The sequence below is a fragment of the Neodiprion virginianus genome, chromosome 2, assembly GCF_021901495.1.
Source record: "Neodiprion virginianus isolate iyNeoVirg1 chromosome 2, iyNeoVirg1.1, whole genome shotgun sequence".
NCBI lineage: Eukaryota > Metazoa > Arthropoda > Insecta > Hymenoptera > Diprionidae > Neodiprion > Neodiprion virginianus.
This window is the reverse complement of record NC_060878.1, coordinates 22,737,907-22,760,059: the sequence shown is the minus strand read 5'-3', so window position 1 is coordinate 22,760,059 and position 22,153 is coordinate 22,737,907. Positions and strand designations below refer to the sequence as shown.

Here is a 22,153-nt window from a genome sequence, read left to right as displayed (position 1 = left end):
TATTGTATTGTCAAGGCTTGATTTTAAAAAGAAAGTGAAAGTTACAGCTAATGACGTTATAAAACTGAAAGTGTGATTAAGCTCAAAACCTAATTAGTAAATACATCTTCGTGCTGCCCGTGCAAATTTTATTTGAAACCGTTCAACGGTTTGACTGAAATCTTGCTCACATACATCTACTTTTGAAAATTCTTGTAAATTTTTTTTTAGAGTTTCCAAACGTGTTTTTTTTTTTTTTTTTTTAGATCAATTCAAAAGTTTTTCATAATCCAACGTTTTTTGCCATGGTAAATGTACAAGGTACTCTGTTTCGTAATAATCATGTCTAAAAAAAATAGTGTGTTGTAGAGGAAATATTAGTTCCGTCATAAATATTATAGTTTGATATATATATGTATATATATTTTATTCATTATACATATAATATATAATACAAGAATATCGATGTTATAATTCTATCTGGATATCTAACTATCGTCGCAGTTAGAAGGAGATTTTCACCTTATTTCTAAGTTACGACTTAGTCGAAGCAATTTTCAGTAAAAATACCGAGACGAGGGTGCCTTACATCTGACATGTGAGAAACAAATATTTGGTGGAATTGACTTCAGGTTCAAATTAAAGAAAAGAACATACCAATTACAGACTTCACTTGTATCTATTGTAAGATATATGCAGTACTTTATGTGAGATGAATGAGTTATAAAGTCTAGACATTTTTCTCGTTTTCGATTTTGATATCTTGTCGGAAATTTTCTGCGAAAATAGTTTTTGAATTAGCCACTATTACATACTTTCTTTGGATGTCCTTTGTTTTTTATATTTCAAATAAAATTTTAATTATTGTTTTATTTCTATCATTTATATTTAAATTCAAGTTGATGACCCTTTGGAAAATTTACTCGGAGCATACATGCTCATTCTTGATATCCTCGCTCATATTTCCTGTTGTAAGTGTCATCGAGCTTATGAATTTTTGCAGTTTTTAATCCTGTGACAAATTGAAAAACCATGAAATATCTAACAATCGTAATCACGGCAATCGTAAAATGAAAACTGCCATAGGCATGTCGAGACAAAATATAGTACAAAACATCTCTTTGGCATTAATATAAATAGTTGAGGGAAAAATATAATCAGTGATACCATTTTTAAATTGAAACCCACTTCTCAGAGCCTGGCGGTCTGAACTGATCTTTTTCATGAATTTGCCATAGCTAAGGTAGATCTACCGCCTTCTATTATCTTACAAATTACGCCATCATTTAAATTAGTTATGGCATATTCGTTACATGTGATCGAATTGATCTAAATAAACACCAAATTTTAAACTACAGAGTATATCAAGTATTAAAAACTTACGGCTACGACTTAGTTAAAGTAGAGTTTTAGTAACAAATTAAACAATTGAATGGATTCAAAATTACAATAAAGAATTCATTTAATTTTTTTATTGGCCACGAGTGGTAAAGCGACCGCAGATAATGCATCTACAGTAAGTTTTCAAATACGTTACACTCTATCAGCGATTGCAATTTTTCATACATATATATATATACTATATACAGTCTCCTTCATAATTTATCCAAAGTGTACCGTACCGTCAGTGATATTTTGAGTGTAATGACGTATGTACTACACGTTATGATAGTCCTTATTTAGGGTATCGGCGAATTTTTCCCGCACCGCCCTCCAAATTGACTTCAAATAATTCTAAAACAATTCGCTAATTAGTTTCTGATATTCATCTCAACTCCTTGCCGTGCCCCTTTTTTCGCCATAAGAATAACATGCTATTATGATCACTTTACACTCATTTTTTCTTCAGCAATTTCCGTGGAGAAATCTGGGTCGAACGGGGAATTATCAAGTATGTAATTAGTAATTAGCTTGTGTTGAGGATATTCATCTAATTGCACGAACACGGATCACCTGCAACCCAATATGTGTACTGTAATAGTGTGAAATCTAGTTGATAATTTAATTAATCATCCCACCCGGAAGTTTTGGCAAATATTTCTGTGGCAGTCATTTTGTTTTCCTGACAAAGTGTCAACAAGTTTTGCGTCTGGTCTTCGTCAATAAAGATCGTGAAAAATTCGGCTGCCAATTTTACTAAATAGGATCCCTCCTCTATTCTCGTGTCTACGGTGAGTGAAAAGGACTAATACGTGTCCGTAAGATCCAATCATACCCGCTTCTATTCGCATTTCGCTTTTTGCATACTATACACACGTACACCTAATTTGGACAGAATTTGAAGTTATGAAAATTGAGCTTAACGTGAAATCACACTTCAGCTGCAGATATCTACCTGTTATTCTCTTTGCATTGACATATCTAACGAGTGCCCAAAATCAGCCCAAAGCCAAAGTAAATATTAATACATAATGTGACTAACATTGGCCATATTGATTGCATGTCAACGTTTAAATCCGCTTGGCAAATATCATAAAATCAATCTCTTCATGATCGATGTTGTAAAACTAAATTCTTCAGACATCATTTCACGCAACACATTTTTACCAAGGAATAATTTTCATACATCAAATATTTGATAAATAGTTTTTCATCTCCGAGAATTTAGCATCCATAATATTGCAAACAAAAATGGATGTGGTTGACTTTCAAACATGTTCGAAAGTGTGATATTTATGAAGCTAAAGTTCGTAACGTTGACGTAACGAAGATGGGGCCGGGGGGGGTGGGGGGGTGGGGGTTACTGGTTAGCAAGTTTCTAATGACTTTGAAGTAATTAGGATTTCAAAGTATGAATACATTTTGCTTTATTATGATTTACTGAATTTCAGACATTGCTGCAATTGTGAAATAATGATTTTCCGAAACGTTAATCTTGACGCAACAACGTTACTAACTTACAATTAAATATTTAGGTTTCGCGTATCTACATGCAGATTTATTGCAGAGGTGACATGGCGATATGTTGATTTTCCGAAGTTTCGCTGCTATTGCTGCTGGTGCTATTGCCACTACTAATGGGTCTCTGTAACTGACCGCCCTGAACAAGTCCAGAGTCTGTTAGGCCGCTGCAAATATGTTTGTCAGTGCCGTCCGCTGCAGCGTCCTTGTAAATGCAGAGACTGCAAAGCGTTGCTCCGGTGTAGGAAGGAAAATTCACGAGACCGTTGCTCATGGCGAAATTTCTGAAATAAAAACACCCAGTTGAGTAAATTCTACTTTTTATATCATCGACTTATTCGCAACGTCTGCAAATCTGCCCTCAGATAATGTTTGAGTACATGAATTATTACATCGTTTATTAGGAACTTCATCTTCTCATTCACTCTTAGTACTCAATAAAATGAACTGTAGTGTACAATGATCTTAGAAAGTTCCTGAAGTGTTGCTCGACTTCTGTTTATGAGGCTAAATCTGGTCTGTTATGTATTTTGTGTAGATATGGAGCTTTTTTTTGGGATTGATTGGGATTTGCAATTAGAGTTTTGTGCAAAAATTTAATTGAAATCAATTTCTATCAAACTTGGTGATAAGAAATGGGGAAAAAATCCAATATTATTGATCATATTACTCTCAAAGTACACATAATTCACCAAATTTTGGTATACAGCTTCTTTTTTGCGATTTGAAAATTGAACTATTAAGTTTGAGTCCCATAAAAATAAATCTTTATTTATTCATTTATTATGCATGGGTAATGCCTTTTTACAAAGATATAATAGTCAAGAAATTACCCTGACATACACAGTGAATGACTGAAGAATTATGACAAGTACCACAAAATGGGTGCAATAATAGCATGCCAATCTAGATAATTCGAAACTAAAAAGTGCATCTCGCGCCATCGTTTGAAATCTGAGATGGATGTTGAAGTAAGATTGAGCCAATGCGCATTCATGTTTGGCAACATACTTAAGCGATCTGTAACTGATCGTGATCGATGATTTACGTCACTCTTATGCATTCTAATGCTAAGAATATTATGATTAACGTGCAGAAGCCTACTTGGAGAAGATAAGTTTAGCCTTTACGCTAATCCCGCAGCATCCACCAGGTTCCTGAAAATTTCAAATAAGTAGAACAAATCCTGGTAAGCCCTAAAGTACTTTGGGGAGCGAATATCGCTTGTCTCCTAATAATCCTGCAACGCAACGTCCTAATAATTATAGTAAAAACGGTGCATAGAGGAGAAGCCAAAACTAAATGCTAGATGTTGCAGAAATCGGTGTTGGATAGACTTTATTTCCTTCCCTACTAATAGATATACTACATCAAAAATCATATAATCAACTATTATAGTGAACGTCATGAATTTTGATCTAGCATACCTGATGATTTGTACGTTTGTAATTTATTATGTGATTTCTTTCATATTTTATCGAATTTACAAAATAAATCATGTCATCAATTACACACTGAATTCTTTCAAGACATTTTATGATTTAACACCGATTTATAACATTTTCAGTATACTAGAGTGCAAATCCTAATTCGGTAACTTAATTAACGAAGCGTAAGTAAGGTTCGACCTAACCAACATCCCTAACGGTAGCTAATGCAATACTTACAATTAGAATGAAAATAACTGTTCAGACGACAGAAAGTAATTACCCTGCACTTTTTCACATTGAAAGTCAAACCATTTGCTCGCACCAGTACTCGATAATATTTAAATCGACCTGCAGCATCAGGGAATCCGCCGTAGTCCTAAAGTCTCCACACACTTTCAAATTATCCGCATAGAGCAACACTTTGGAGTGTTCGACAACCGGACAAACGTCCTTAACTATTACATTAAAAAAATACAGTGCCACATTGCGTACCTTGCGGAGTCTCTAACGGCGCCTCATATTCGTTAGAATTATTACAACTCATTTTAACCATAAGGGTGAAGTTAGTAAGGTTACAGTAACAATACATGTTTAGGAAAAATTGTTATTTCGCACATTTGGGATTGTTTGAATTTTAGTAAACCACGATAAACAAAAAATACTGATATATTTCAAAAAGTCAACCCCTTGAAAGTCATTACGATATTGCACAATAGTGATTTTTTCCTCTGACGTTTCGTTATGTTAACGTTACTAACTTCAGTCTCGTTTTTAACCCGGTATTTGTGTCCCATAAGATAGAATTTGACCTATTCCAACGAGCATCCAGCAATGCCATGGACTTATATTTTAGTTTACAATATACCGTGATTTACTACATCGACTTCATGTTGGGGTAAATCCCATCAACCTGTTCATTTTCATCAAACACTCAAACGATATCTTCCACATTACAGGGTCTGTCCGGAAAGTAATTTGACTGAACTTTTTCCGCCCAGACAGCGACGGAGGGAGACCTTTTCGCGTGGGTCGGGTTGTGGGGAGTTTTAACTAACAATAAGCAGTGCACCGGTCCCCAATCGCCTTAGAGTTTTCGGAGTGTAGGTCGATTTTAAGGTGAACCCCAGTCAAGGTGCCTCGTCACGGTCTCTTGAATGGCCTGGATCGAGCCGCGGTGCCGTTCTTTCGGAACCTGTTTGAGTCGGGGGAAGAGAAAGAAGCGGGGGGGCTTTTGATCACTTCATGGGTTTAGTCGAGGAAATAAAGCACTAAAAACGGCCCAACTGTCGATTTTTTGAGCAGTAAGACGGATTTTAATGCGGTTTTTTGCATTCGATTCGTAAGAGCGCCTACAAACTTTGTGAACTAAATTGATTAATTAATTTTTTGAAAATGCATTATGGCATTAATAATATGCATTTTGCAAGTGCACTTCCAAGAGACTCTAAATAAAAAATTTGCTACTAGGGGGTTTTTGGGGTCGCTGAACACGAATATCGCCACGGCAACCGTCTCCGAGGTACCTGGTGCCCAGGGTGGACAGTATCAACGTCTTCTTCTAGAGTTTTGGCGAAAATTGTGATCGAATTTGTCGAAACTCGTTGCTTGGGGGTTTTTGGGGTCGCTGAACACGAATATCGCCACGGCAACCGTCTCCGAGGTACCTGGTGCCCAGGGTGGACAGTATCAACGTCTTCTTCTAGAGTTTTGCCGAAAATTGTGATCGAATTTGTCGAAACTCGTTGCTTGGGGGTTTTTGGGGTCGCTGAACACGAATATCGCCACGGCAACCGTCTCCGAGGTACCTGGTGCCCAGGGTGGACAGTATCAACGTCTTCTCCTAGAGTTTTGGCGAAAATTGTGATCGAATTTGTCGAAACTCGTTGCTTGGGGGTTTTTGGGGTCACTGAACACGAATATCGATACGGCAACCGTCTCCGAGGTACGTGGTGCCCAGGGTGAACGTTTCAACGTCTTTTTTTTCGCCAAAACTCTAGGAGAAGACGTTGATACTGTCCACCCTGGGCACCAGGTACCTCGGAGACGGTTGCCGTGGCGATATTCGTGTTCAGCGACCCCAAAAACCCCCGAGTAGCAAATTTTTTATTTAGTGTCTCTTGGAAGTGCACTTGCAAAATGCATATTATTAATGCCATAATGCATTTTCAAAAAATTAATTAATCAATTTAGTTCACAAAGTTTGTAGACGCTCTTACGAAGCGAATGCAAAAAACCGCATTAAAATCCGTCTTACTGCTCAAAAAATCGACAGTCCATTGCTTTATTTCCTCGACTAGTTACACTCGCGGTTTTAACGAATTCGAAGCAAAAATTTGTTGCGTGACGCTGCTCGAGCAAACGGTTTGTCGCGAAGCGTGACGATTTTTCATTTTTTCAACATAACATAGCTTAAAATTCAGATGGCATATGGAAAAAGTTCCTGTACAGAAGTTTCACGTCTTTGTATGAATTTTCTAAAAATAATTTTGTGCTATTTTTGTGCATCGTTAAAGTATAGTTTTGATGAAAAATCTTCGAGAATCTTCTGTAACAAAATAGTGCGATAATCGAATTGGCTCAAATTTTTACATAACATATCCTCTAATACCAATGATTGTATAAGTTTGGTAGTGGGCGGAAAAGTAGTTCAAAAGTTACGAGTAATAGTTTACATAGAACTGTGAAATTTCTCATCCATACGTACTATAATGTGACGGTATGAATGTTGAAATTTATACACTCGGTATTACGATACGTAACACAATCGTTGAATTCTTACCTTGGATGAATATGTTTAAAAAATATTGTCCGGCAGTACGAAACTCACATATCATGTCAGGAATCGTAATAAATGATGACTGAGGTTATAAACAACACGCGTAACAATTGAAGATCGCGCTCGAGTGTGCAGCGGTGCCACACGCAGGGTAAGCAAATAGCTAGCCGCATTGCGAAGTTTGAACCGAATTCTCACCACTATGTGAATATCTGTTGATATATCTTCGAAACAACTGCAGGAGGCGAAAAAATATTGATTATTTTCGTTTCTGCTGGGTTTCATGATACCGCATCTTTTTTTCTTGAAATACTACATTCAGAAACAAAATCTTCTCTTAAGACAAAATGGTCTTCTCGTTGCAACTACGGAGGGTAGAGGTAAGAACGATTATCTCCGTGTATAGAAAGTGTTTATAAAATAGAGTACAATTGAGATGGTGTTACTATGACGAAAGTTCCACATTTAAAAGAAAGTGCTAATCAGAATGAACCCTGATGGCTTACTAGCGCCATTTTGGTGACTTGTTGAACCACTATTTGTCGCTTTATAGTGGACACTTTTTCAGTTCAAAACCATATGAGATACTACTTCTTACTTTTACCCTCCATAGCTGCAACATGTAATGTTTTCAGAAAGCAAGGCTTTACTGTTTGAAGAACCCATAAAACGTTCTGGACGTTCATAAGTGTCACCTTGGGTGGGCGTACTTCATCTTCAAATGATTTGGTCAATCGCAAAACGGATACTTCAGACTGATCAATGGGAAAACTAGTCTTTAAGAAGCATTTAGAGCACTGGAATATAATAATATTGGAACGATCACTCGCATGGCTAGCTGTACCGCTGGCTTTTCGAAGAAAGAGAGAGAGAAAGAGAGAAATAGCTTGGAGGCGAAGTGCTGTCTCTCTCGCATCAGTAGTCTTTCAAAAATCTTATACACCCTTTTCGTAAGCGTTTACTTTATGTTTGTATTATGATGTATATAACTTGTATGCATACTTGCGATTTAAGAAGTGGTAGTTTGGTGCGTTTTTCAATGTATCCAAAGACCCTGACTCATCAGAACTGAAATGAATCGGGAATAATATACCTGAGCATAACTAGGAGGAAATACGTATTGAATTATTCATTAAAAGCGTAGAAGTATATCTGTTGATGTTATACGAATTTATAAATTGTAAATATAAATCATTTGAAAAAATGTCGGTATAAGTGTTGTAAAACAAGTAGGGTTCAGTTGTCATCCAAAATAATTCAAGTTTGTATACCTTTGGCGTTTTTTGAAGCGTTTAGGTTTGTAAAAAACTCATATTATCGTGACTGTTTTTGCCTTTTGTTAATTAAAGGCGATAAAATAATTAAATTTAAAGCATAGGTCTTAGTTGCTGAAAAAAAAGGGTCGAGTTTGTCGATCTGAAAAACACCCTGAACATCTAAGTTTTGGATCTGACTCGGGTGGTTGGTTAACTGGTTAGAGCTACCTTCATCCTCAGAATAGGGTATGAAACCATATCTGGACGTGCCTAACTTGACTTTCTTTACGATTTTTTTACAACATCAGACCAGGGATAATTAACCTGATCAATATCACGAAATGAAAGATTCTGTCTAGCAAACAGATACGTTTAAGAAAGGTTTTAATATAAAACGACAATTGTAACACTGATACAAAATATAACATAAAATAAATCAAAAATAAAGTTTCACAAAAAAGATTGAAACATAAAAATAAAAGAAATAAATTCTAAAGAATTTATAGGTTCTGCTCCTGAATTAGTAAATTTTATAAAATTTTAGCAAACAAGTTTTTCAAATTATACTATTTGGTGCTGTGCGCGAAAAGTTTAAGTTTTAATTCGGTGTTTGAATTATTCCGTGCTTTAGGAGAATATTTTAAGTTTATCAAACAGAAGGGAGTTCTAAGATGCCGGAGCTGCCGACTCTATATTCGCTCAAGTGTTGAAAAGCAAAATGCCTAAATTTTCCAAGTCCCGAAAATGACTAAATATGAAGGGTAAGAATTCTCGACCTCGTGTATAATCTATTATTGAATCTTGGTGAGCGGTCAATTATATATAAACGTATTTTTTGTTAACGTTTCGGCCCAGATATGGGCCCTCCTCAGAACGATTTATTTATTTAACTGTCAAGAACAAAGTAAGATTTTTTATAAAAAAAGTACAATCAGACATTAAATACTGTAGATGTAATACTCTTAAGGCTATTGTATATTATGGGTTAGTAAGTAAAATTTTGATTAATTGAAAAAAAATAGGCTTAGAGAGTAATTTACCTTTTTATAGTAAGGGGACTAAGATACAGTCGAATTCATACAATACAATTTGTCGAGACAACGTTCTTCAAGTAACGGTGGTCATTGTCAGCTCCTCCAGTTGTTTAAAGTGTAGGAGTTACAAATTGGAGGTAATTAATTAAAAAGATTAAAAAAACTATGTATCTTCACTGTCTATAGGTCAATGTAATAAAAAGGTTTTAAAGAAGGTTTTTATAGCAGTTAAATTAGTTTACTCAATGTCCAAGAAAGTGGTACTGGGATCTTTATGACTCTGTTCTCCATGTCTAACAATAGTTTTGTTGAACCGGTTGGGTCAACTAGTGAATAACGACTGATGGGAGAAACAAATATGACCCAGAGTGAAGGTGAACCAGATATAAACATATGTACAAAAAAAACAAAAAAATTATGTAAATAAAACTGTGCCATGGGGACAATAATTTTATGTGTATAGTTAAGGTTAAACAATATGTGATATGTGGTCGGAGATTAGCGGTTTGTAAATATTACTAAGATGTTCAACATCTTGTCTAAGGTTAACGGAATTAGTGTGTCCTACAATATTGCACATTTCTAGTAATAACCTTTTATAATAATTAGGTTCTTCACAAAGGATGTTTGTATTGTCGTAGCTAAAAGTATGTTGTTTATTGGTCACATGTTTTGTTAGAGCAGTGTGACGTTCTTCATTCTCATGTACATTGCGTTGATGTTCTTTGATTCTGGTGTTTAGGTGGCGGCCAGTTTGTCCGATATAAACTTGATTGCAATCATTGCACGGTATTTTGTACACAACATTGGATCGTTTGCCCATGGGGATCCTATCTTTTCCCGAATCAAAGATTATTTGTAAGTTTTTTGATTTTTTTCCCACAAACTTGACATTGTGTTTGGTAAATAGACGGTTCAGTGACTCGAAGAGACCAGATACGTATGGGATGGGAATAAATGTAGTGGCAGGTCTATTGTTGTCTGCGGAAGCAGAGTCAATGTTATTGTCAAGTAAGTTGTTGATATGGGAGCGTCTCTTACTTATATGTTTGTGTAATATGCGTGAGGATAATTATTCCATCTTAATATATTATATATGAGTGACAGATTTTTTTCATGGAATTCTGTACTTAAAAGTTTGATGGCTCGGTCAACAAAATTAAAGATGATGCCTATTTTGTAGGACATCGGGTGGCGGGAATTAAAATTCAAATATCTTTGAGACCAGGTTTTTACTGGTTTAATTTTAAAATTGTACTCACTAACCCATAATATGCAATAGCCTTAAGGTAGTAGCCCGGTGTGACGGGTTCAAAAAATCGATTTTTTTTTTTTTACATTTTTCGGAAGAAAAACATCTTAAAAATATGCTGTAAAAATTTCAGACATAAATTTCAATTATTCTTAAAGTTATAGCTAAAATAAGAGAGCGCGCCGTAGTGTGTATGAAAGCGTGTGACACGCCAGCAGCAGCTGCTCTGACCGTCACCTCTTTTATTGTCCGGTATACAATACGTATACCCAGGTATACCCCCGGTATAACCCAGGTATACCCAGGTATACGTATAATGCCAAAAATTTCGTCTTACATGGACAAAATATAAGAATTTGGTACAATATACCGAGCTGTACTATTGAGCAGTTCATCAGTAAACGTTTTGCACTCGACGAATACACACCGCTCTAAAATGGGAAACAAGCGCTTTAGTGGAAGTTCGCACCAGAATAAAGGTGAAAGAAAGAGATCATTTAAGGGGAATCAATTTACTGCAGAAGCTGATACTGATTTTGTGAGTACAAGCGCAGAAAAACTGAAAGATAACAGTGACTTTGAAGTAAACCATGACTCTAGTTTCAAGTACGTTTTAATCAGTTTCGCTTTGGTGTTTGGTGCGTTAGAATCGCAGTTAAAATGTAAACTTTGCAACAGTGATATTAAATTTTTGAAAAATTCACCTAGAGGATTAGGATTTAAATTATGTGTGAAGTGTTCGTGCCGAGAATATCTGATTGATTCGTGTCCAATGATAAAAAATGCGTATGAAATTAACCGACGATTTACTTATGTAATGAGATTGCTTGGCATCGGTCACGCTGGAATTAATCTTTTTTGCTCGATGATGGATTTAAATATTTTTCATAAGTCTCTTTATTATCAAGTGATACAGCAAATAAGCGTCGCTGTCAAATCTGTTGCTGATAATGTGCTTAAAAAAGCAATAAAGGAAGAAAACGCAAAGAACGTGGCAGAAGGTTTCCCAGAAAATCACTTGACCGTTTCAGGAGATGGTTCGTGGGCTAAGAGAGGTTTTTCCTCTCTCTTGGGCATTGTGTCATTGATAGGAAAATTTTCTAATAAAATTGTTGACGTCACAATTAAGTCAAGCATATGTAAAGGATGCCAGTATTTAGCAACGAAAGATCCTATCGAAGCCGAGAGTTTATACGATGATCACAAAGATGAATGCACAGCAAACCACGAGGGCAGTAGTGGTAAAATGGAGGTCAACGGGATTTCGGAAATGTTCAAGCGTTCTCTGCAGCGTTATGATGTTAAGTATGTGAGGTACATTGGAGATGGAGACAGTAAAACCCATAAAAATTTGATAGACGATAAACCTTACGGTGGCGACCCAGAAGTTGAGAAGCAAGAATGCGTATTGCATGTGAAGAAAAGAATGTACCGAGCACTTCAAGGTAAAAAAAACTCTTACCGAGTACGCAAAAGTGAAAAAACAATTGGATGCAGCTAAGAACACGAAGATGGCCGTAAAAGTGAAGAGTACCGAGGAAAGTGCTCCGAAAAAGCGTAGGATAAAGAGAGACTCGTCGACCAGCGCTAAGCCACCACAACCTAAACCGTTGCAATTAACTAACAAGATTATGTTAAAAATGTCTATGTACTACGGTTTGGCAATCACCAGAAACTGTCATTCTCTCGAAGAAATGAAGAAAGCCGTGTGGGCTACATTCTACCACATGACATCAACAGACGAAAACCCTCAGCACTCTTACTGCTCAGATTCTTGGTGCAAGTATCAACAGCTCAAAGCGGAAAATCAAGAGAGCACTTATGAACACCCAGTAACGTTTGACGAACAAGTTACAAATCTCATAAAACCTGTGTACGAGACTTTGGCGTCCGACGATTTATTGAAAAGATGCTTGGGCGGGAACACGCAAAATAACAACGAAAGTTTTAATCACTGTGTATGGAATTTTGCTCCGAAGCATACTTTTACTGGGAAAAACGTTCTGGAAATTGCTACCTATACCGCCGCTTGCATCTTTAATGAGGGTTTTCTACCTGTACTCAAAATTATGGAGACAATGGGCGTTACATTAGGACAAACAGCCAGAGACTACGCTGACGATGTTGACAATGCACGGATTTTGAGGGCAGAGAAAACTGCAGAAGCCAACCCCAAAGAAGCCAGAACTTTACGTAGAGCTCTAAAAGCTGCTGAAAATGACAATTTTGAGGAAACGGAAGGACTGCTCTATGCACCAGGCATAGCTGATTAATGTAAGTATAATTTTATTGAAAAAAATCTGTTGTCAAAACTTTAAAAGCGTTTTTCTCAAAACTATGTTTTCGAAACTTCGGGGAATCACTGACTCAAAACTATTCAACCGATTTAGCTAAAAATTTAACCCGTTATTCTAGACACACATATCTAGATGCCGAACCTTTAAAACATTTAATTTTTTACTTATAAACTATTTTATTTAAACAATTTATGAAGAAAAAAAATTAGATTTTGAGAACTTTTTTCACAAGTCCGCCATTTTGTTTCTGTTTTTTTATTTTTATGTATATTTTAGGTTCGGGACCTAGAATGAAGTCTACAGAATAATAATCTCTTTGAATTTTTTATTTCAGATGACTTTGGAAGGCTGTGTGTTTCCCCGAACCAACTCATCTTTTCTTTGAGGACTCCATATTGACGTCAAAAATTTTAAACAAATTGATGTAAAATTAACTTTAAAAAAATTTTTTTATATACTTCAAAACACCAATAAAAACATGTAAAAATTTTAAAACGATAGCATTTTATTTACTTTGTAAAAAAAAATCATGAAAAAACGTCTAAATTTCGGTCGCCACACCGGACTACTACCTTAAGAGTATTACACCTACAGTATTTAATGTCTGATTGTACTTTTCTTATAAAAAATCTTATTTTGTTCTCAACAGTTAAATAAATAAATCGTTCCCAGGAGGGCCCATATCCGGGCCGAAACGTTAACAAAAAATACGTTTATATATAATTGACCGCTCACCAAGATTCAATAATAGAAAATGACTAAATGTAGCTACAGCCTTGCAATGAAAACTGCTCAGTTCTGACGTAGTGAGACAGTGGAGCTGCCAATCCGCTGAAGTGTGCCCTGCTGCATCCCTATTTATGCTAAGGCTTCTGCTGGCCACGGTACCCCGCAGCTGCTCGCATCATTTGCGCGTCCGACCGTGAATTACTTTTAATTGTATGCTTGCAAACTTCTGCTGTCTCTGTCTGTTGTCTAGCCGACTCTGTTACTCGTCGCTTAGGCATCTTCAGAATATTCGACTAGCCTTCATGGTCAATTACTCATATGACCATCAGCTGTCATCGTTGATTGCACTACCAGATCGATATCTTTGCTATAAGATTCTTATCGTTTGCACAACTTAGCAGCATTAAAAATATTATACAATTTGTTGTATAATAGTTTGTTGCCCATATTTGGAATAGACTATTCATTGTTTGTTAATCCGTTTCTGTGCTATCATCTGCTTCATTGATTGTACTTTCGTCATATCTAAAAGAAACAAATTTCAGTTACTTATTCTAATATATATAATAAATATAATGATATTATATTACTTATTCAGCACCTTATCGATACTTTCGGTTTTTAGATATTGAAAGACATTATTTATAAAACCGAAATAGATAACATAATCTTGCAATCACTGTCTCAATGTGCAAGTATGAGGTAAGTTAAGTTTAGATCTATCAAAATCATAAGCTCGTAACGAGTAAGAGAGTAAAAGTAAATTTTGTTATCTGTGGGGTATATTTTCTGCTATTTTCACCTCTCATATTATTGTGAATCTCATTTTTTAGTAGTTCTCAATCAGATTCGTTAATTTAAAAAAAAAAATTTTCTTCAAGAGGGTCTGAAGATTCACCTGTTTTTTTCAGATGTGTTACCAAGTCCTGGAATCTTTGAATCCTTTTTTTTTTATACCTCAATCGATCTTGCAGAAGTTTTATTTTACGGACTAGTTCTTGTTCGCGATTACTTGGTCCACTGAGTCGTGTACAAGTTTGTACAGACACGCTTGGTCCACTAAGTTGTGAACAAGTTTGTACTGCTGTGCCGCAAAACATTTTGTTGGACTTTTTATCATCTTCTTCACTTTGTTCATATTTTATTGGTGGTGATGGTGAAGTATCATATTGGAAGCTGTAGTTTGGTAGGTTACTCATCTGAGGAATAGCACTCTTAGGTACCTGGTTTTAGTACAAAAATAATTTTAGGAAATTTCTTTAAACAAAGTGAATATTATAGCAATCATAAATTTTTACTTCTTTCACAAATAAACTAAAAATAAAACCATACATTGTTATCAAATATGCTGGGTACTGCATTCTTTTTTAATGTTCTTCTGGCAGTGTGTTTGTGTTCCACATAATCCTCCGGGAAAAAGTGGTATGAACAAATGTATGAATACTTGGATATAGTTTTATATCCAGGCCCACTGTTGAGCCATAATTTTTTAAGCTTTTCGTTGTTATATGGGAAACTAAAACCAGATACATAATTATTAATTATAGATAAAGGTTGTGGCGCAAAACACAGCATACAAAGTTTACAGCCACACGTACAGGACTTGCTTGGCAAAGATTTACTTGTGAAGAAGCAATACATATTTCCAAGGCATTTCTATTTTCTTGATATTTCAATTTTTCACTGTCGCTACCCTGTTTCCCTTAGCTGCGACTGCGAACGTGGTCTTCATTTAAAGGTTATAATTGATACAATCGCATTAGAAATGATACTTACACGAAGAATGAGTAGCTGCAGACAGTGTCCGAAGAGTTTTTACACCCTTTAATGCAGCAAACCCTCACCATTTTTTGCTATAAAGTTATTTATTTAAATAGCTGTATATAGCGATTCAGAGCAATTGACGTGAACGGCGTAAACAAACTTCACAGTTCACTGCATGAAACAAGATGCGAATCAGCGTTATAATTTTGCTTATTGGTAGACTGGTCTCACGCATGCGCAGTAGCTAGTACAAGGAGACAATCTTCCTCCCGAGTTATCTCTTTCGCGGGAATCCCCACCACCACAGTGGTCGTTTTATTATATTTCATTGTGATAGACAGACTTTTTATCAGCCGCTACGGTGCCCGTTTCAGGTATCTTCAATCACTGAAATGACTCATGAATATCCAGTCCATTGATATCAATGTGACTATAAGTAAAAGCTGAAATCTTATCGAAAACGCTACCAACGATATTAGTGTCGATTGTCATAGTTCCATAGTTACGATGCCAGGTAGCGCAACGCTACCTAGAGCTGCTGTCTCTACGACGCGAAACCAAAGAGGCGGCAGACAGAGGGGACAGAGGTTTTCACTAACGTTACGCTGGACGCCGAACGTTTGTTATATTCACAGATTTCTATACATAGCCATAGAAAATCTGTGGTTATATTGTACCGTTTTCTATATAATAATAAAGTGCTTTTATTCTTATTGAAAACAACGTGCATCGATTTCAATTTTCCACATCGATAGTGTTCGTGAGTTTTTTGGTGTTCTCATCGGACTTAGCTTCCAATTTACTACGTAAATTTGTTGTGACGGCACAAAGATTTTCTCTAGAAATCTTTCTCCGACCCATTGGTCAGAGGGGCAGGGCTATTCAATTACAGGTGAAGTGACAAGCGATTACAAGATTTCAATAATTTCACTCAATTTCATGCGACTCAGATCGATTTCAAATTATGTCAATTTCTAAGATATTCAGAGATTATGCCGAAATTCCCCCGTGATTTCAAGCGAAATCATACGAATTCCGATCGAATGTTAAATGATGAAGTGAACAGCCTCTCGAATTGGCCCTTATTCGCTGGACCACAGCACTTCTTACAGTTGCTATAATATGCAAGACGACCAGCTCTGCAAATATGCGAGCACACATTACAGTAAAAGCCGCATCCGAGACACTGATTGTGAGCTGCATCAGCCATAACGATAGGCCGTTTGTTGAGATACAAAAAACGCTTAATGCTTTGTGATGGTTGCATCATCGTATTGAGCACTCAAATGAGCAAACACCGGAGTCACAATAACCAAATTCAAATAATAGGTTATGCGGACACGTGGAGACGATACAGCATGTGAATGGGCCCCAATGGATAAACACCACTGTCCACTGTACGATGTATGTTAAAAATGCATAGGAAAATCCATCGATTCCCAGAAATCGATAAAACAGTAGTCACGAGACAAAAAACGACGAAAAATACAATAAATTTATAAGACCTTTGCCTAGAACCAAATGCAATCCACAATGCAACTTATGGCATATTATACCTGTGGAATTTTTGACAAATTATTGGACGAGAAGCTGAAAGTTACAAATAGATCTTTAATTTATTCGTGGTGTAGCATTATTTCTATGTAGATAAGAGACCGAAGTCGAAGTTTATCGTTATTACATTAGATCTCTAAAAATGTCGTTATATTTCGGGAAGGCACGCTATATTTTTATTTTTTTATTTTTCGTAATGCATTAACGGCCCAATTAGGCAATGTAGATAAACTTTAAACGTTCGGCCTATAACGGAGCTAATGATATGGTAGAATACAGAACTCCACCAGCAGACCAACTTCGATAAGTAGTACCCTATGCGTGTAATTCACCTAGCATCTGTACTTTCCTGGCTTGTAGAGCTTTTTTTGTTTTCAGTATAATCTACATACCCAACAATCGGAAAAGAATAGAAACGGATTGAGAATTTCAATACGATCTATCCCGATTTCTTTATCGAAACGGATGTGTTTCGTATTCTTTGAAAAGAATTAATTCGGATAGAAAGAATTGAATCGGATTGATAATTGCCATCCCTCATTCTAAATAAATAATTGAAACGAACAAGCTATTAGAGGTGGCATTGTCGCGAATATGACGGGATAGGAAAGAACAGATAAAATCGAATTCAAACTAATAAACAGATTAAAACGAACAGTGTCTCATTGGAATAACTCATGCTTAATTCGGAAACTTAAAGAAATGGGATTCATAATTCTGCTAATCCTTCCGTTTCTATTCTTTTCCGATTGCTGGGTAGTGCATTTTATATTACTTGAGTTTCTACTTCTCATCACATATATGAGTTATGTACATGTATTTCTAATCTCACAATCAGTGAATCTTCACGTTTTTGGACCTTTGGTATATGAAAAACGGATTTTTAGGAATATTTTGGACTCTGTCTGTCCCGACAAACTCTCGTGATGATCTCGAAACTGCTTCAAGAAAAATGTAAACTGAAAAAATATGAAATTTACGCGACTTTACGTTCAAACGCTGGATGTAAAAAATTGTCAAGTCTCATGGAAAAAATAGAGTATTAACGATAAAAAATTTGGTCATGCTTGATGGCACTTTCAGTAATTGGATTGAATGGTAAAGTGATGGAAAATCTAGCGAAATAGACTAATTTTACGGCTTATTTTTATTTACTGTTTTCGCTGGAACAATGTGTCAACTCATAAACACCGACGAATAAATCGATACTTGTTATTTGTTTCAATGCAATTACTGGCAAGAGGGTCGCTAGTACTGGGGGAGATAATTATAAGGCGGAAAATAATACGGTAGTAACTCTACTATGTATATCAATGTAGAACTTGTATGGAAAAACATGACTATAATGAGCGCCACTTGGTAGTCTGCTAATCGAGATCTAGATAAATTGCCCGCATTCAAAAGGTAAGAGCCACGCTTTAAAAATGAGATAATTATTCAGTGAATGTAAGCGACCCAAGTAAGTAACTGTAACTGAAGTTTTTGGATCAGCAATGAGCCGAGTACAAGACATTCATGAAAAAACCTCAGGACTAGAGCCTGATGAAATTTTTCAAGAGCTTTGACCGAAACTGACAGTTGGGATGTATTTTTGATGTTAGGGTCTATACAAAAACCCAGATAAAGGGATTACTAATTGTAATTAAGGCGCCGCTGGTCTGGCTTATAAATATCCATTTCGTGACGTCGTAAGCACTTACAGCGTTTTGAACCAAGGCCGCTGATTTCATTGGCCTGTTCTGTTAGATCCGACCAATGAAATCACTTACAAGTCGAAACAAACTTCTTGTGGACCATGAACGGGGGCTCCTGTCACCTGAAAATTTCATTGTCGAATCGTGTCATATTTACGGAAAGCTAACCGATGGTTTAGGAATAGCTTTTCCCAGATTACGTGTGTGCTTTTATACGTCTCTGTCTCTCTGTCGGAAGTGAAAGAAATTCTGAAATCGTAGAAGCGGTGAATATTCAACAAGTCAGCAGTTCCCATCGAGCATGTTTGATCTCACGTGTTGTATTTATTTCATCATTATTCATTATAAACATTATCAACGATCTACGTTAGCAATGACTGAGATAGGGACGTGCACTTTTATTCAAGCTACGATTTCAAAATTTTCCCAGTCAGATTCGGACCTCTGTTCTTCCCCGCTTCTGATGTCCCGAAATATATCTTATGCCATATACGCTCATCGCATTCAGAAATAATCAGTTTAAAGATCAGTTTAAAAGGTAAATGCTACTTATACCCTATGTAGGTAACATATAAAAATATTAAAAATGTAACGAAATTTAAAGGTACTTCCATCATTCGTTTTTTATCTGTTTCAAATAATAGGATAATACGACTTTGTATGTATCACTTACCACGTGGTGACATAACCTTTAATTCACTTCGTTTCTTCCTGCCATTGTAAATTGTTTATATTGTATTGCTTAATCTTAAGTTAATGTAGATTGCTGTGATAACTTGTTACAATTTGACAACTTTATGATTTGTTAGTTGAAATCTATTTTCCCCTAAAATATGCAAAATTGCATCTTTACAATTTTCTTATATGCTCTCATGAAGATCGATCCCATGCATTCGCCGAAACGTTAGCCGCAAAATATATCGTTTTTGACTGTCTGCACCCGGGAAGTTTTATTCCTCTTTATTATATAGGTTACGGATCTTGTTTGACAATGACGCTAACAATAAATACTAGTCAGTCCTCCGAAAGCCTTGATGAGATGCATATTAAGGGCGGGGGGGGGGGGGGGGGGGGGGCTTGGACGGTTGAAAATCATAACTATTTTAGGAGTTTTTTTTTTTTTAAAAAGAAAACGAAAACACTTAGAGCAATTTGAGTTTGAGGGGTTCATTATTTATAATTTCAAAAACAATTTTTCATTGAAATTAATAGCGAAATGGCGGCATTGCACATATAAATAGCGAACGACCACGTTTTTAATTCGGTGGCGCAGATTCCTAGGTCAAATTTTATCCGATCGACTTGAAATTTTGACACAATCTTTAAAACTTGTTTTTTCGACTCGATTTCGCGACTAGATTTTTGAATTTCAATCCAAAAAATTTTTTATACAAATTTTTTTAACAAATTTTTTATTGAAACGTTACGACCGACGTCTGCCACACGTCTTCCCTATCTTCTTCGACCACCTCCTGCCTCTACCTGCTAATTCTTCCACATTTCTCATGGTAACGTTATAGTCTCCATCCTGTCCTCCTCCTTTTATCCAGCCTCACGCCACTCGCTATCGCTCTTATTCTGCTAATTCTATTCCCCACTATTCTGACCACTCGCACCTTTCGCACACTCATATTCTTTGCACCAAGATACTTATATTCCATCCTCTATCAAGCATATTTCAATTCCAACCTTCATCTAATCAACTTCTATTCCAACGTTCGTATAATCGATATCAACTCCAACTTCCAAGTTCAACCGCAGTTCCAACCTAAATAATCATTTCACCTATTCCTAATCCACTTCGCTTAGTTATGCAAATACTGTACAACCCCAATGAACCGGGGGGTCGGGACTGAGAAGTCCACGGATAACTCAAACCACGGTTAATCCGAATTAAACGTCACTACTTTTTATTTTGACTAGTAAAATTCCAATTTCATCACATGACGTTAATGAATATTACACACTAATATATAAAGCTATCTGGTATCTTCCCGATATTGCGTTAGTACTTTATTCCAGTTTTTGAAAATAATTAATTAATTTGGTTTGTTTTTGGTCTCTCCTTTTGTTCTCTTCTATCACATGACTCATTTTTCTGAGATGTAAGTAGTCGATTGAACTGCTGCCTGCTTGCTGTTCGAAATAGTCATATTGCTGCTCGGGAGGCGCAGAGATGCACGGTTAATCCGCTCCCCGGATAACCCGATCCCGGTTAATCGGGGTTATACTGTACATACTTCACAGTTCTAATAAAGCCGTTATTCAACCAAAAGGTATACCTTCTCCATCTCATTATCACTCCTTACATCATTTCCGGATCGATGACAGCGATGAGACCGGACCCAAATTACCCAAATAACATCTTGGGTGGGTATGGAGGTGATTCGATAACCGCTCTTCGGATCAACCCCCTTCTATTCCGTGACAGAAAAATGAAATTTTTTGTTCATAATCGTATATGTTTAAAGACATTTTTTTTCACATATGAGCTACGAGCTCGAACCCGTAAAGGTGTTTTCAAATCAAAAATTTTTTTTTATCTGTTACAAGTTGTCAGGAGTGGCGCCACCGCAAAAGCTCTCGGGTTCGGAGTCGTTCGCTACTTGTATGCACCATACCACCATTGTGTTATTAATTTCAATGGAAAAATTCTAAACTGTTCACGAAACTATAAATAATGAAACCCGGTAACTCAAATTGCTCTGAGTGTTTTCATTTTCTTTAGAAAAAAATTCCTAATCACAGGTATGATCCTAGAGCGTCTAAGCTGGAACCCCCCCCCCTCCTAAACTAATGCTTGCCACGACTTATGCCTCGGTTAAAAGAATTATTGCCCATAGTAGTATTCACATAAAGTGCAAAATTTGGAAGAATAAGAAAATTTCCACGTGTTTATTACAGAAAATGTTAAGCCCGAAACTTTTGTAAGATACCTCTTACTACACTACCCATTGTATACAACGTTATTACATTAATAATTGTATTCTGCACCCTAATTTACGAAATGGCGCTAATAAAAAGAAAGAAACACGCCAAACTCAGAGTTCGGCTAATGGTTTATGGTTGTTGGGGATGGGAGCTGGCGAGTTGTACCAAGAACGTGATAACATAGAGCAAAACGCAATGTAATCATTTGCGCAAACCAATTCTGAAGCCTAGTTAAAAGGTACATTGCGTGCAGGTGCGATGTCGGCGGTATTACCCACATTGTGTTATACATCGTGCTAATTGTATTGCAAGGGTATGTCTGAGAAATCTTGGCTAGTCATAATTCATTTGTGGTTTTTTTCTATCTTCATTATCTGCCTCTATTCCTGTTATTGCTGCCTCATTATGGCGATTTACAGGATAAGTTTGCGACACCCTCAACTGCACAAATTCTGCACAGGAGGAGCCAACATTATACTTAAATATGTACTATAAAAGATCTTGTAAATATGCCGCCGTTGCTGAAAATTTCAAAAAGTACTCTTTAGTTGCAGGG

General features: G+C 36.3%; 1 protein-coding gene and 2 long non-coding RNA genes across 3 annotated transcripts; 1 reads left to right on the top strand and 2 right to left on the bottom strand.

The window, feature by feature from the left end:
* Positions 1-185: 185 nt before the first annotated feature.
* LOC124298525 (uncharacterized) lies at positions 186-5,532 on the bottom strand. The gene is made up of 2 exons (XR_006906831.1): positions 5,044-5,532; positions 186-4,971 (listed from the first exon to the last, which is right to left on the bottom strand). It is a non-coding gene; the product is annotated as an uncharacterized LOC124298525 (long non-coding RNA).
* Positions 5,533-6,616: 1,084 nt separating this feature from the next.
* Positions 6,617-8,007, top strand: LOC124298527 (uncharacterized). The gene is made up of 2 exons (XR_006906833.1): positions 6,617-7,466; positions 7,722-8,007. It is a non-coding gene; the product is annotated as an uncharacterized LOC124298527 (long non-coding RNA).
* Positions 8,008-13,850: 5,843 nt separating this feature from the next.
* LOC124298523 (THAP domain-containing protein 1-like) lies at positions 13,851-15,644 on the bottom strand. The gene is made up of 4 exons (XM_046750647.1): positions 15,431-15,644; positions 14,987-15,170; positions 14,553-14,877; positions 13,851-14,179 (listed from the first exon to the last, which is right to left on the bottom strand). The coding sequence occupies exons 1-4, from the start codon at positions 15,499-15,501 to the stop codon at positions 14,118-14,120; spliced, it is 642 nt and encodes a 213-aa protein (XP_046606603.1). The 5' UTR covers positions 15,502-15,644; the 3' UTR covers positions 13,851-14,117.
* Between the last annotated feature and the right edge of the window lie 6,509 nt (positions 15,645-22,153).

Coding starts and splice junctions, on each gene's coding strand:
- LOC124298523 (XM_046750647.1), bottom strand. CDS start 15,501: ATGGTGAGGGTTTGCTGCATTAAAGGGTGTAAAAACTCTTCGGACACT. Junction 14,878..14,986: donor CCAGCATATTTGATAACAAT/GTATGGTTTTAT, acceptor TACTAAAACCAG/GTACCTAAGAGTGCTATTCC. Junction 14,180..14,552: donor AACACATCTGAAAAAAACAG/GTGAATCTTCAG, acceptor TGTTTCTTTTAG/ATATGACGAAAGTACAATCA.